The 14,355-nt window shown below is 38.9% G+C and overlaps 1 protein-coding gene across 18 annotated transcripts in view; it reads left to right on the forward strand.

The window, feature by feature from the left end:
- The first annotated feature begins 3,741 nt into the window (after positions 1–3,741).
- The window catches only part of TCTN1 (tectonic family member 1), a 32,694-nt gene continuing 22,080 nt past the window's right edge, over positions 3,742–14,355 (forward strand). For 12 of the 18 annotated variants that reach the window (XR_015144495.1, XR_015144492.1, XR_015144497.1 and 9 more), the window contains exons 1-4: positions 3,742–3,988; positions 7,271–7,391; positions 12,759–12,889; positions 13,973–14,118. Coding sequence is in view for 12 of the 18 variants with exons in the window: in XM_086347719.1 (XP_086203845.1) it covers positions 3,769–3,988; positions 7,271–7,391; positions 12,759–12,889; positions 13,973–14,118 (618 nt within the window). In the remaining 6 variants the exon portion in view is untranslated. Of the gene's footprint in view, positions 3,989–4,975; positions 5,073–7,270; positions 7,392–12,758; positions 12,890–13,972; positions 14,119–14,355 lie in introns of all 18 variants that reach the window. The other 6 variants (XM_086347722.1, XM_086347726.1, XM_086347727.1 and 3 more) reach the window with 2 other exon arrangements.

A 14,355-nucleotide genomic window follows, 5' to 3' on the forward strand; every position in this document is an offset into this window, starting at 1 on the left:
TCAAGTGTGGTTGTTGTTACATGACTGTATGTGTTAGTTAAAAATCAGAAAACTGTAAACCAAAACTGTATATTGATGCATGAGAAAACCTGTATATAAAAAAAAAAAACCTGTATATAAAAAACTGCATATAAATCATCGCTCAATAAAACTGTCTAAAGGACTTTGTGGGAGAAGGTGAGGGTGGGATGATTTGAGAGAATAGCATTGAAACATGTATATTACCATATGTAAAATAGATGACCAGTGCAAGTTTTATGCTGAAGCAGGGCACTCAAAACCGGTGCTCTGGGACAATCCAGAGGGATGGTGTGTGGAGGGAGGTGGGAGAGTTCAGGATGGGGGAACACATGTGCACCTGTGGCTGATTCATGTCGATGTATGGCAAAAACCACCACAATATTGTAATGTAATTATCCCCCAATTAAAATTAATTAGTTTAAAAAAAACTTACTAAAAAGAAATGTGGAGTAAATGTGGGAAAATGTCAAATCTGATCTTGGTGCAGTGTATAGTGGTCTTTTTTGTGATTAAAATGTTTTATTGTGATTGAAATGTTTTTATTGTGATTGAAATGTTTCAATCTGAAAATTTTTAAAGATATTCTTAAAAAGCCGATTAGTTTATTCAAACTGCAGTATGGTCCAATAATAGGATGCAAGTTTACAGTTCTCTGGTAAACAAAGAATTATTTCATTTTTGTCAGTGTATGTCTGTGACCGTATTTATTATTTCATTTTCAGAAAAGGTCAAACTCATACATTTGAGACCTTTCAAGAATGTGGAGCCTGCTCAAACAGCCCTTCTGCCCCCATAATATTTCAGAAAACATTTGAAGAATAAGAATAGTATCTGGTGCTTGACAAGGCACGTGGGAAACAGGAGGAGGAGAGAAGCGGGATTTCTTTTCTTCTGGATGTTGACTTAGAAATGAATTACTTGAGCTGTTCACTTCAGTCAAAAACGATAGAATAAGTCCTTTGCCCTCACACAGCCTTGATCTTGTGTTGTTCTAAGAAATCCTTTTATAAAGATTAATGATTCTGCACCCCTACATGTAAAATATTTGGCTCAGGTGAATAAAGATGGGTGGATATACTTAATATAGGCAAAAATGGATACTTAATTTTAGACAGATTAGAAGCCATGACTTTAGCAAAAATAGTGAGTAAATTCACCCCAAACCACACCAAAGACCAAGACAGAGAGGTTATCACTGCTATATGAAGTTAGCCTCAGCTATTTTTCCATTGAGCTACTCCTGTCTTTGTTTTTTCAGGCTTCTCATATGTGGCAGCTTCCAAGTGCAGAATTCCAAAAAGCTGAAATTGTCTTCAATCCTCCCAACATTGGCACAGACTATAAGGAATTGAGAATGCCAGTAATTCTAGGGAAACAGATGGACATTTTAAATCACAAACATTTACGCACAACCCAAATGCTACAGTTTGGGACAAAATATGGAAACAGATCTTGGCCCTTCTTTGTGTCCTTCTATCTTAATGAGGGAACCTGCCAAGACCATGGGAGAAGGGAGAGAGGGAGAAAGGATCCTTTAGGTTGAAAGATGAAAAAAAAAAAAAAAAAAAAAACTGGCAGAATTGGGTCACCTGTGAAATGAAAAGTTTCAGTGTTTCCAAGGTTTGCAAAATGGATCTGAGTTGACACAACCCTCATTTTGACTGTGTAAGATGTCATAAAATTACTTCTGGACCACCTATAGTGTGTTTTCGTTTGAAAGGGGGTGGTGAGATCATTTCCCAAACCATACACACAAAAATGTTAGAACTGAAGGGCACTTTATCAAAATTTAATCCAACAGCCCAAAAATTCAAAGCAGAAAATAGGACAATGTGATTGACAGATATTAAGGAACAGAAAAGAAAGTGGAGACCTGGAAGTCAAGAGAAGATTTAAAAACAAGTTATCCTGAATTCAGAAGTTGTAAGATGAAGATTTGGAAAATAACTTTTTGTTTGTTTTTTAAAGGCAAGTGTTGGGACTTCCCTGTGGTCCAGTAGTTAAGACTCTGCTTCCAAATGCAGAGGGCACGGGTTTCATTCCTGGCAAAGGAGTTCTCACATGCCGAGTGGCATGGCCGAAAAAACAAAGAAGCATCACATCAGTTTACATCAGCTATTAAAAGTGGTTCAGAATTTCAGTTCAGTTCAGCTCAGTCGCTTAGTCATGTCCGACTCTTTGCAACCCCATGGACTGCAGCATGCCAGGCTTCTTGTCCTTCACCAACTCCCAGAGCTTACTCAAACTCATGTCCATTGAATCAGTGATGCCATCCAACCGTCTCATCCTCTGCTGTCCCCTTCTTGTCCTGCCTTCAATCTTACCCAGCCTCTGGGTCTCTTCAAATGATTCAGTTCTTTGCATCAGGTGGCCAAAGTATTGGAGTTTCATTTTCAGCATCAGTCCTTCCGATGAATATTCAGGACTGATTTCCTTTAGGATGGACTGTTTGGATCTCCTTGCAGTCCAAGGGACTCTCAAGAGTCTTCTCCAACATCACAGTTCAAAGGCATCAATTCAGAATTTCAAGTAGTTGTTAAAGCAATACTCTGTAGGAAAGAATTGGAAATATCTGTATTACACATTTGATCCAGTTATATTTTAGATACTTTCTCTGGAATGTCATAGGAAGGTACTAAAGATGTCATTTTGATGATTTAGCTTTGCTATTAATATATAAATTTAATAATCTAGGTATTTATATGTTTTTAGCGTTCTTCTGAATTGGAAAATGTGTTTCTTGAGTAATTACCATGATATGTTTAAGTATTTTCACATTCACTTCTGAATTGTAAGGAGATGAAGTATCAAAGGTGTAATAACCAACATCTCTGGTCTGGAATACTTCTATAAATACAGCAGTTTAGAACTGAGGGAGTTCCCTGAGTCTTGTGGTCTTCAAGTCCTTTTGTACAGATAAAGTAGATTTCCTTTGTTTTTTTCCTTTAAGGCCTATAAATCATTCTATTTAATTTTTGTCATTTTTTTGTCTGTAAAAAAGTTATTAAGTGTTCATCTGTTTCCGTTATCACAATCAGAACACAGCGACCAGAAGTTATCTGGCGACCTCCTGGTATACAACCCTTAGAGGTAGACATCATTCCTGACATAAAACTGTAGCTCAGAGATCCTAAGGGAACTAAAACCATATCGGTAAAGCAAGTGTGGACACATATGAGATAGAGAAAAATTCAAGGATAGTGATATGATCTCTGTGCTTCAAAAAACCCTATTTAGTAGCTTTAGGAGAGTGGGTCCCAAGATTTCTGTCCCTCCACTGATTGTGTTAGTTGTCCCAAATGCACTGGTTGTGTTAGTTGTGTGTGTTATCCCAAATGCACTGGTTGTGCATTTGTTAAAAATATTGGTCCCTGAACCCTGCCCTTGGACTGAATCAGAATCCCCTGAGATGGAACCTGGAAATCTACATTTTTAAAACAAGCACTGCAGTCCTCTTCGAAACCACGTGGGGAATTCACAAGGAGGACAGGTCCCCGCCCCTCGTTCCCTCCTCTTTTGGCCCGCCTCGCTCAGGCCCTGCCCTCCGCCCCCGCCCGCTTCGCCCAAGGCCCCGCCCGCTTCGCCCAGGCCCCGCCCGCCCCGCCCAGGCCCCGCCCCCTGTCCCTACGTCTCTCCAGGCCTCGGGCGACCCTTCCCGTGATGCCCCGCGCCCAGCCGCCGCGGTTGCTAGGTAACGCGCGGTCTCCCAGCCACCCAGCCACTGGCCGCTCGGCTAGCGGCTGAGCAATGGGGCCGCGGGCCCTTCCGCGGCTCCTGCTCGTTCTCCTAGACTGCTGGGCCTCCGTGAGCGCCCAGGCCGGGACCCCCCCGGTGATAACGACGGAGGGCCTCAACTCCACCAAACCGGTCCCGACGACTCTCCGATCTGTAATATCTTCTAAGCCTCCTGAGATCCCCAGGGCTTCCAGGCCCTTCTCCGGCCCCAGACCCGCCCCGGTCACAGATGGTGGGTAACCAAGTACCAATTCCTGGGGATCTACAGTGGTTCAACCTGCGGGGGTTGGTAGCCCGGGTGAGGTAATAATAGCGATAGTTAACGTTTACTGGCCACTTAAAGTGTGCAGTCATTGTTAAGTGTTTCATAGGTATTAATTCTCTCGACAACCCTTAGAGGTAGCTGTTATTATCACTGTCATACAGATGAGAAAACCGAAGCTCAGAGAGCCAAGTGTGACTATAAAAATCTTTAGAAGTACTTGCAGTGGTCCTGGACGACACTAATGCCAAAGGTGTTAATGAATAAATACTTGCTTGCAGCTTTTCAGTTGAAATTGAAAGTTTCTAGGCAACTGTGGGAATTAAGTGCATAGGATACGTTGAGCTTTTCAATTATGATGCAAAAAATCTAGTTTACAGAAAATGACTAGGTCAAGTCCTCCTGTGTTGAGTTGAAGGTAGGGAGTTATGGGGTGAGGGGTTATGTCCACTTCTTAATATTCATCTTTAAGGATAATTAGCATATTTAGCATATTTCTTAGAAAATGATCTAATCCTTGAGTTACACAGCTAGTGACTTTTGTAATCTGATTTAACATGGATGACTTCAGGGGATATCTGACTCCAAAATCGAGTGCTAACTTTTGTGAATATGCGTTTTTCTGGGGTGAAGGTTCATAGCAGTAAGTAGTTTGTCAAATGGGTTTGTGATCTCAAAAAAATCCCTTTTAAGTCCTCTGTAACCCCAATAGATATGCAGTGGTTTTTTTTTTTTTAATCCCTTCTTAAGAAAAATCTTTATTAAATTGAGTCAGGCTCAGTATTAGTAAATAAAAAAGTCATCATTGGCTGACCTTCTGAACTCTAGAACTTAAGTTACTGAACCATTATTTCTCGTTTATAAATTGTGTAGTCTGTCAGAAAAAATACAGAGAAACATATTTGCTATTTTAATACAAAAACTTTGTTTTATATTGAAATTGTTGATTTGATTTAGCAGGGAAGTTAAGTGATAATTTGGGACAAAATATAGCAGAGTATTCAATATCTGAAAATCTCTGAAGATTTTTTTGGCTGAGTTGCCTATTATCCATGTAAGTATTTCATTTGTTAATGCACTTTATCCCCCAAATTGAAGCTATTCTTGAACCATCATTAATAGGTCATATGTTCAGAACTGTTTTTCCAGTATGAGAGGATAAATTTGCACTTTTCCTTTGTCTTTTTAAAGGGCCTCTGGTTAGATCTGTGCAAGTAATGGTAATAAATGACAGCTGACATTAACTACTTCCTATGTAGCAAGCTCTGTGCGAAGGATTTCTTCTGCGTTGTGTCTCATCTAATCCTAACAATTTTATGATGTTAGGTTATGACGATTTTCTTTAACTTTTTCTTTTTTAACTTTTTAATGTTTAACTTTAACTTAAAAAAAAAATTTTTTTTTTTAAATTTTCTTTAACTTTTTTTTTTTTTGGCTGCACTGCACAGCATGTAGGAGCTTAGAACCCATGCCTCCTGCATTGGAAGGTAGAGTCTTAACTGCTGGACTACCAGGGAAGTCCCTGGGTTATTGCCATTTTTTAGGTTTATGAATTACTTGCCTCATTTTAGGTCACAACCTAGGTACAGGTTGTAGCAGGAGACTGACTCTGAGTGGAGAACTGGACCACCCTTTGCAGAATGGGTTACAGGTACAAGAAAAGGATAACTTTCATCTCAAATCTGAGCTCTGTTCATTAGTACCCTATAGCTGTGAAAAGGCTTGGAAGAGCAGCTGAGTGCTACTCAGACCCTGCGAGTACTCAGCAGATAACTTGTTGGCTGATTAAGTACACTCACATCTTGGATAGAGACCCTTTTTTCTTTCCTAAGTAGAGTTATTAAACACTATTGCTTTGTCCCTAGTAGTCTTACAGCTACTAGGGACCTATAAGGGTTTTAGGTTTTGTAAAATCAAGATTCGTTTCAAACACATAAGGCAGGGTATCTCAACACTTTATTTTTTACTCAACACTTTATTATTTAGTGTACATGAGAGGTGTTATAATTTTCTAAGGACACAAGGGAGTTCTTGGCTAGAGAGAAACATGTAAACTCTAGAGGAGAAACTTTTGTGTCTTTAAGAATGGATTGTGTATTCACTGACAAAAATTTCCTCTTCTCCTGACATTCATCTTCCCAGAATTTATTATTGTACCTTTTTTGAGGTATATATTTTCTAAAGTTTTTTTTTTTTTTGCCACACCACGCAGACTGGAGTCTGGAGTTCCCTGACCCAGGATTGAACTGCCTTGGTAGTGAGCACCGAGTCCAAATCACTGGACTGCCAGGGAATTCCTTCTAAAGCTCATTTTTATTATAAAATAATTCATAAATGCTAATAAGAATGTTGTATGGATTGTCTACCAGCATTTGCTTGAGATCCCTTTTTAAAAATTTTTTTTGCATGAAATCCTTTTTCAAAAAAAAGAAACAACGTTACAGGTAAGGTTGAAGAACTGATCTCCCTCCTTCCAGCAATTATTAAACTACCATGAGTTCAGTGTTTATCATTCTCATGCTCTGCTATTTAACTTTCCCCTCACCCCCACACCTCCCCGTTTGACAGCCTGAAACAGGGAATTAAAAATCCAGATGGTCATCATTATTAAAAATTAAAACTTGCTAAGTGGGGCTTCTACCTCTTCCCATGTTTTTACTGTCTGAATTACCAAAGATATTTCTAGAACCCCAAGTACAAGGAACTTGAGTCAGCTTGATTCTTGGCCAATAGCCTGTGAACATGGACTCAGCTTCAAAGCTGCAGGTTACATCTGAGGAGAGGAACAAAATTGAGAATTTTGATTCTTAGTAGCCTTAAGTGGGCCCTTCCTCTGAATTGGAATCTCCAGAGGAGCTTAGAAATCTGCAATATTAAACCGATGGTTCTTATGGTCAGGCAAGTGATTTACCGTGTTGATTCTTAAACCTATTTTAATTATCAGCATCACCTGAAAAGTGTTTGAAAAGCCCAGGTGTCTGGGTTTCACAATTAGCTTACCAAATCAGAGTCTTTGTAGGGAGAGTGCAAACAGAACTTTTCAAGTGAGTCAGATGATTGGCCACTTTGGGAAAATCTCAGATGGAGGCATGCTCAAACTGACTCATTTCACTTCACAGATTTCCCCCAAAGTGCAATAGGGAATAAAACGGACCTTTGTATGAGATGGATTTTTGGTACTTTGCAGTGGCAGGGGGCAGTCACTGCCTGCAGATTGTGACGCTCTGCGCCCCACCTCTCTCGTTTCTGTAGTTGCTGCTCTGTGTGTCTGTGACTTGTCTCCAGCACAGTGTGACGTCAACTGCTGTTGTGATCCTGATTGCAGCTCCGTGGATTTCAGTGTCTTTTCTGCCTGCTCAATTCCAGTTGTCACGTAAGTTTGTAACATGAAGTTTTGATAAAATTGGACCAAGATTATGAAATTTGGGGACAGAAAGTGAAAACTCCCCCAGGCTGAAAAAACCCAAATCAACTCAGGCTGATTTCCTGAATTCTGCATCATTCAGAAGCTGTGCTGTTGAAATCAATATATTGAAGAGTTTTTGCTGTTTAGTCGCTAAGTTGTGTCCAGCTCTTTACTGACTGAGCCACCAGGGAAGCCCTCGTGTCCAGCTCTTTTGTGACCCCATGGACTGTATAGCCCGCCAGGCTCCTCTCTATGGGATTTCCCAGGCAAGAACACTGGAGTGCGTTGCCATTTACTTCTCCAGGGCATCTTCCTGACACAGGGATCAAACTCCTGCATCGGCGGATGGGTTCTTTACCACTGAGCCACCTGGGAAGCCTGTGTAGAACAGTATCTATCCCTTATTTGCATCCAGCCAGATGATGGTGCAGGCAAAAAAGAAGTGAGAGTGTACTTTTCACAAAGGTTATAATGAAATCTGTGTTCAGAGATTGAATTACGTTTCATTTTGATTTGTAAACAAATAAGGTGTCACATTTTTGTATCTGTGAATTAGTCTCATGCCTAACTGTACTGTGAAAAGTACAGTTTAATTTTACAGCTTTTGTTGTGGACATAATTTTCTAACGAAAATTAGAAGGGAAAGCTTTGTTTATACCTTTCTAGTAGATGAATCTACCAGGAATTCTCACAGTTCACATTGTGTAGGAGAATAATGGGAAATGACATTCCCAGTCGATTGCAAGATAAACAGTTTCTTCTCAGTTACCTGGTTCTTGTAATTCTGATTTCAAAGCTTTTTGATAAAATAACAGCACTTATAAGAAGTTAATTTATTCAGGATGGGACCAGTTTATTATTCAGAGATAGCCAATTTAAATTCAGTCTTGTACGAAGTTTTAGCAGTTGAAATTTGATAGGTTGAATGCTTTTTGGAAGCACAGTGTGTTTTTCCCATGAGAAACTATTTTATTGACCAATGGGAAATCCTATCTACTTCCGATGTTGTTAAAATGCCTAGAGCACAGGGTGTTGTAGTCAGATTATTTTTCTGGCTACCTGAACTACACTGTGGTTCAGTCTTTGTTGAAAATCATTCTATTTTCCTGCATTAGTAAGTTCCGGGAGCTTGAGAGTGAGGTATCTGTTCTGATTTGCGATCATTATTTAGAATGTAGTTCTTAAAAAATAGCCAATACTGTAATTTTAGATATAGACTATTTAGAATGGGGGTCAGCCAACTTTTTCTGTAAAAGGCCATGTAATAAACACTTGAAGCTCTGCAGGCTGTGTGGGCTCTGTTTCAGCTTTTCCACTCTGCCATTGTTGAGCAAAAGCAGGCATGTAATGAATGGGTGTGACTACATTTCAGTAAAACTTATTTACAAGATTTGGTGTAGTTTGTGGCACCATGGTTTAGAAATTAGAACTGAATTCGTAGTGCTCTCAGGAAAGAACTTCAGGGTTTTTCTGAGTTAGTTTTGCTTGTGGCCTTCTCCTAAATATGAAGTATAGAAATAATGAAAACTAATAGTCCTAATTAATTGGGTGTTCTTGTTATGTAGATTCCAGTTCATAGAAGGTTTATTTACATATACTGAACTGTCATAAACTAGTCTTACCATTCAAAAAATTATAAATTTATCATTAAGATTAGTGGATTAGTGTCTTTTTCCCCTCATTAGATGTAAGCTTCTTGAGAGTAAGAATTATCTCTTTTATATGTCATTTATCCCTAGTGCCTAGGATAGCTCCTACCATGTAGTCGGCCTTCATTAAAAGTGAGTTGAATGGATGAATGAATTTCTCTGCTCTACCCTTAACTGACCCTCGAGTAGCCCTTTGACTTTCTCTACCATTGTTCTTTCAGGCAGAAACCCATGTCAGAAACCTAGAGGCTCCCCTGACTTGTGCCTTTTCCTTGCCTTCTCACGGCTAAGCTGTCTCTTACAGTTCACCATACCTTTCTTGAGCACCTCTCGTGTGCCAGTGCCAGGGATTTAAAGACAAGTGAGACATGGTCCTGTCTTCAAAGAGCTCATTGAGTAAGGGAGACAAACGAGTGGATGGCAGTTTCTGCACCAAACTCTAGGAGAACTGAGAGAGTGGCCTGTAACCCAGACAGCTGGACTAGGGAGGTCTTTCTAGAAAAGTAGCTGAGCTGAGTCCTGAAGGACAAGTGAAGTTGGTCAGCATGGAATTAGGGAGGGCATTCCTGGCCGAGGGAGCCACATGGCAGATTCCTGGGGCTGAAGGAGTATAGCCTGCTGCCTTAACTGCAGGTAGCTCAGCATGGCTGAGGAAGGCTGGAGCCAGAGGAGTGTGGGGAAGGGCAGGGGTCAAGTCCTGAGGGGCCTTGTGTGTATGCTGAGGGGTTTGGATTTTTCCTGGCTTCTTCAGGAGGCTGGGGAGTGAGGGGATCAGATCTCCAATTTAATAAATTCTGCAGCAGCATGGACAGTGGCTCCCAGGGGCCAGGCCTGGTGGCAGGGAACCAAGAAGGCTCTCACCCAGAAGGCTGTGCCGGTGGGACTAGAGAGAAATGTACGGATGCGATGCTGATTCACTGCACAGGATTAGAGCGCTGCTGACTGGAAGGGGAGGGTCAAGAGTCCCATTCTGCTGAATCTTCCTCCATGATTGCCCTCACGTCTGTCCGTTCCTGCTCCCTTCCTCCTCATAAGCTCACGCCTCCTCTTGTCACTCCCTTTCTAAGGAACTTTCGAGAACTCTCATTACCTATGGAATCCATAACCTGAATTCATATCCATCCCAGCTTCTCTCACATCTTATTTCCTAGCAACCCCATCTGGAATCCTTCGTCCAACGCAGCTTTGGTGCTCTGTTTCTAAACACCATCAGTACAGTACCCATCCTTGGCCAATGCCATTCTTGCAGTTGGATTAGCTTCCCATTCCCTCTCTGTCTGACTCCTCCTCGTCGTTTAAGGCCCAGTATGACTCGTAGATTTTCAGTGCTGGATCTTTTCTTATTTATACTACTCATGGTTTTTCCAAAATACTCTTTATGCCCATGATAGCAACTCATTTACCATTAGAACTATACAGAGCATTTGGAAAAGAGGCCAGTTACAAAATAATTCAATCCCCCAGCAATACCCATTCCAGAAATACAGTGGAAATGGATTCTAACCATAACACCAAAAGAAATACAACATCATAGAATTAAACTTAACTATTCAGAATTTATGTGAAGAAAACTTCAAGATATAATGAGACATAAAACATTTGAATAAATGGAGAGATATAATCTGTGTAGTGGGATGGGTAGAATCATTACTTACATATACATTTCAATTTGTTATAATGTAATTCCAGTCAGATGGGAGAGGGATAATGTGTCAAAATGATTCTAAAATTCATCTGGAAGAATAAACAGATGAGAACAGCCAAGACGTTATTGAATAAGAAGAGCAAACTACTAGGTTTAAAGCATTTGTAACACTATAATATTGAATATAATGTGTATTAATTCATTATGGATAAGTAGGTCATTGAAAGAGAATAGAAAGGCCAAAAATCAGTTGTGTGTACTGATTTTACACCAGCCAGTTTTCTTAAAGTATTTTTTTCTACTTAAGTATTTAATGTAAACATGGTATTTATTGTAAACATGGTATTTCACATCTGTGGAGTAAAGGTTGGATCATTCAGTAAATGATGCAGGATGATTATTGAAAAACTAACATTAGATTCCTGCTTCATAATGTTACACTGAAGTAAATTACCAACAGGTAGAAGAGTGAAATGTTAAAAAAATTAATGAATAAAAAATATATGTGAATATTTATTAATCTTGGGTTAGGGAAATGTCTTTTTTTCTTTTTGGCCACACTATACAGCGTGTAGGATCTTAGTTTCCCGACCAGGGATTGAATGCATCCCTCCTGCAATGGAAGTGGGGAGTCTTAACTGCTAGACTGCCAGGAAAGTCCTGGGTAATGTCTTTTAAGATAAACCCAAAGGCAATCTATAAAAGAAAAGGTTGACAACTTCATTATTTTAAAAAATCAGTTAATCATACCTCAATTAAAAGAGGAATGATGATCGTAAAAAAAAACTTCTGTGTGACAAAAAAAACACTATAAAACTGAACGATTAACAAACTAGGAAGAAGTATTTCTAACACTCAGAAGGGATTCTTGATATGGGTTCTTAGAAGTCAAGAAGACAAACTTTCTCATAAAAATTAATCAACTCATGAAGAAATACCAGTGAGCAATAACGCTATGGAAAAATATTTAACCTCACTAGTAAAAGAGAAAATTCAAATTAAAGCAATGAGATAATAGGCTTTTGCCCATGAAATTAGCAAACGGTAAAAACTGATAACATGCGGTCTTGGCAAGAGTACAGCAAAATAGGTGCTCTTGTTACTACAATGTTGGTAAGGTTGCATCTTGCCTTTCTGGAAGGCACTCTGGTAGTAAGTCTCAGAAGCCTCAAATTTTGTACCTACCTTTTGACCCAGCAATTCTATTTCAGGAAATATTGCCTAAGGAAATAACTGGAGACGTTAATACAAATGTATGAACAAGGGTGTCACTAAAGCATTATATATAATCAGGAGAAATTATAAACAGCCTAGGTCAACGGTAGAGGATTGGTTAAAAAAAATTGGGAATAGCTTAATAAATTGGTATACAGCGAAACCATATAATAATATGAAAACATTTGATGATATGGGAACTACTGGGCACTCTATATTAAGTGGGAAAAGGCCTTAAAGTGGTATGTAATATGATCTCATTTTTGTTGTATCTCCCTAAACCATGTCTGTATCTATATCAAATTGATTAGGGTTTGTTAAGTCTGGGATTGGTTGAAGACTTGACTATACCGCAGTTTCTAAGCCCCAGACTTACAGATGATGTTACTTTTTCTCATTTTCACATTCATTTATGAAGACAGCTTTATTCTAAAGACAGGAATTTTGGATCCATTCTGGGTACTTATAAACAGTCTGAAGTTCTGCAAAATTTTATATAATTTAATATTCCATCAGAGTATGCAAGGTTCATTTACATCAAAATCATTTCTCATCTGTATTCCATACTTGACAAGATTTTCTTAAAGGTTATTCTAGTTGTCTTAATATTTTCACTGTTAGAGGAAAAAGTTTAAAATGCTGAACATTTTAACACTGAATAAACTAAATAAAAGTGGATTCAATTCTCACATCACACTTTCATAAATATCCTCCATGTAGTTAACTTAGTACAGTGCAAGCATCTGACAGTTCTAAAATAATCTTGCTAAGATTGTGTGCTTGTGCCTTAAAACTTTGTCTTATTATTATTTTTTTAATTTTCAGGGGTGATAGTCACTTTTGTAGTCAAAAAGCAGCTGTCTATTCATTGAATTTTACAGCAGACCCACCTCAGAGAGTATTTAAACTTGTCGACCAGATCAACCCATCTATTTTCTGTGTTCATATTACAAACTGTAAGTATTTGATATTGATATACTGTGTGAAACTCTGGAAAATTTTTTCTTTTAAAAGTTATTTTATGGAAAAATGTCACATCAAGTTAGATTTAAAGCAGTTATTCTATGGTTTGGCTAGAGGTTATCCTGAGACCATTCCACAGATAACTGCAAGTAACTTTATAAACCTGTGGCTATGCACGTTTTCTTTAATTGTGCTTTTGTAGTTGTCTTTTGAAATCTCGTGCTTTATTTCTCTTATTTTATTTCAAAGGTGTTTATAAAATGTAGACATACCTAAGAATCTAGATTTATTTGTGTGTGTGTGTGCGTGCATTTCCTCCTGATTTAATGGTTGAGAGTCAGGTTCAGCTTTGGTTTCAATTTCCTTTTTTCTCTTTTATTTTTACTAAGGGTATTTGCATGAAAACAGGATCTTTATTTTTATCTGAGCATTTAGCTCAATTAGATGTCTAGTTCCAATGTATAAAACATTATCAAGATCAGAGACACATTCATGGTTTTATCAATTAAACTTTATCATCTTTTCCGAATGTCTTTATATTTTGGTTTTGTCCCCTTGCACTTAAAAATTTAGGTGGATGCTCTGTGGTTTGTAATCTGCAGTAATGGCCGGTCAGTCACTGTAGCAGGCCCAGTGAACATAACCAGCCTGTTCCCTCCTCCTCCCACCTCTCACGCACAGAGCGCATCATCTCCTGGGCTTCGGAGGTGGCTGTGTGAGGGTAGAAACAGGATCTTTCATTCCCCTAGCCATCTGGAGAGAGTTGCCCCTGAGAGGTTTATGCAGTTTATGAGTCCGTGGACTGGAGAGAGAGATTGATTAGTATTGGCTTCTGTTGTGCTGTTTACCTGCAGGCCTTAGAAACTCTTGCTTCCATAGTAGAGAAAGAGGCCATGCCTGGGGAGTCTGTTTAATAAGATTCCAGAAATCTTGAGGGAAGTGAATATGTAGAGACATTTAAATGTTTCCACAGCAGCCTTACTGCTACTAAAGATTGTTTCCTAAATACTATGTATACTGTATATGCTATACATATCATATTTTATACTGATTTAAAATACTTTTTCTAAAAACAGATAAACCTGCACTATCCTTTATTAATCCAGAAGTGACTGATGAAAGTAGTTTTGATAAATTGATGAAAGCACCTGATGGTTTTTCACTGAATGCAGAATCAGATGTTTCAACCAGACTGGATGCTCCCCAAACTGCAAAATATGAGGTGAGCCAGGAACTTAAATCCACTCATCCTGTCATAAATATCTTGTTTTTATAAGTATGTTCCCAGTAAGCTAGCTTCCCTGGGACACAGAATTGATATTATAAACCAAGAAACAATGTTTGTGCCTGTAGATCAAAAATCATGAAAATTAAAATTGAGCAGTTGAATTCTAACATAGAGTTTTGAGGCATATATTCTCTGGTAAGCTTTCATTTGTCTCTGCAGAATGTTTTCTTC

This window comes from Bos grunniens, chromosome 17, assembly GCF_055505025.1.
Source record: "Bos grunniens cultivar Pamir isolate PY7600 chromosome 17, Bosgru_T2T1.0, whole genome shotgun sequence".
NCBI classification, from domain to species: Eukaryota; Metazoa; Chordata; class Mammalia; order Artiodactyla; family Bovidae; genus Bos; species Bos grunniens.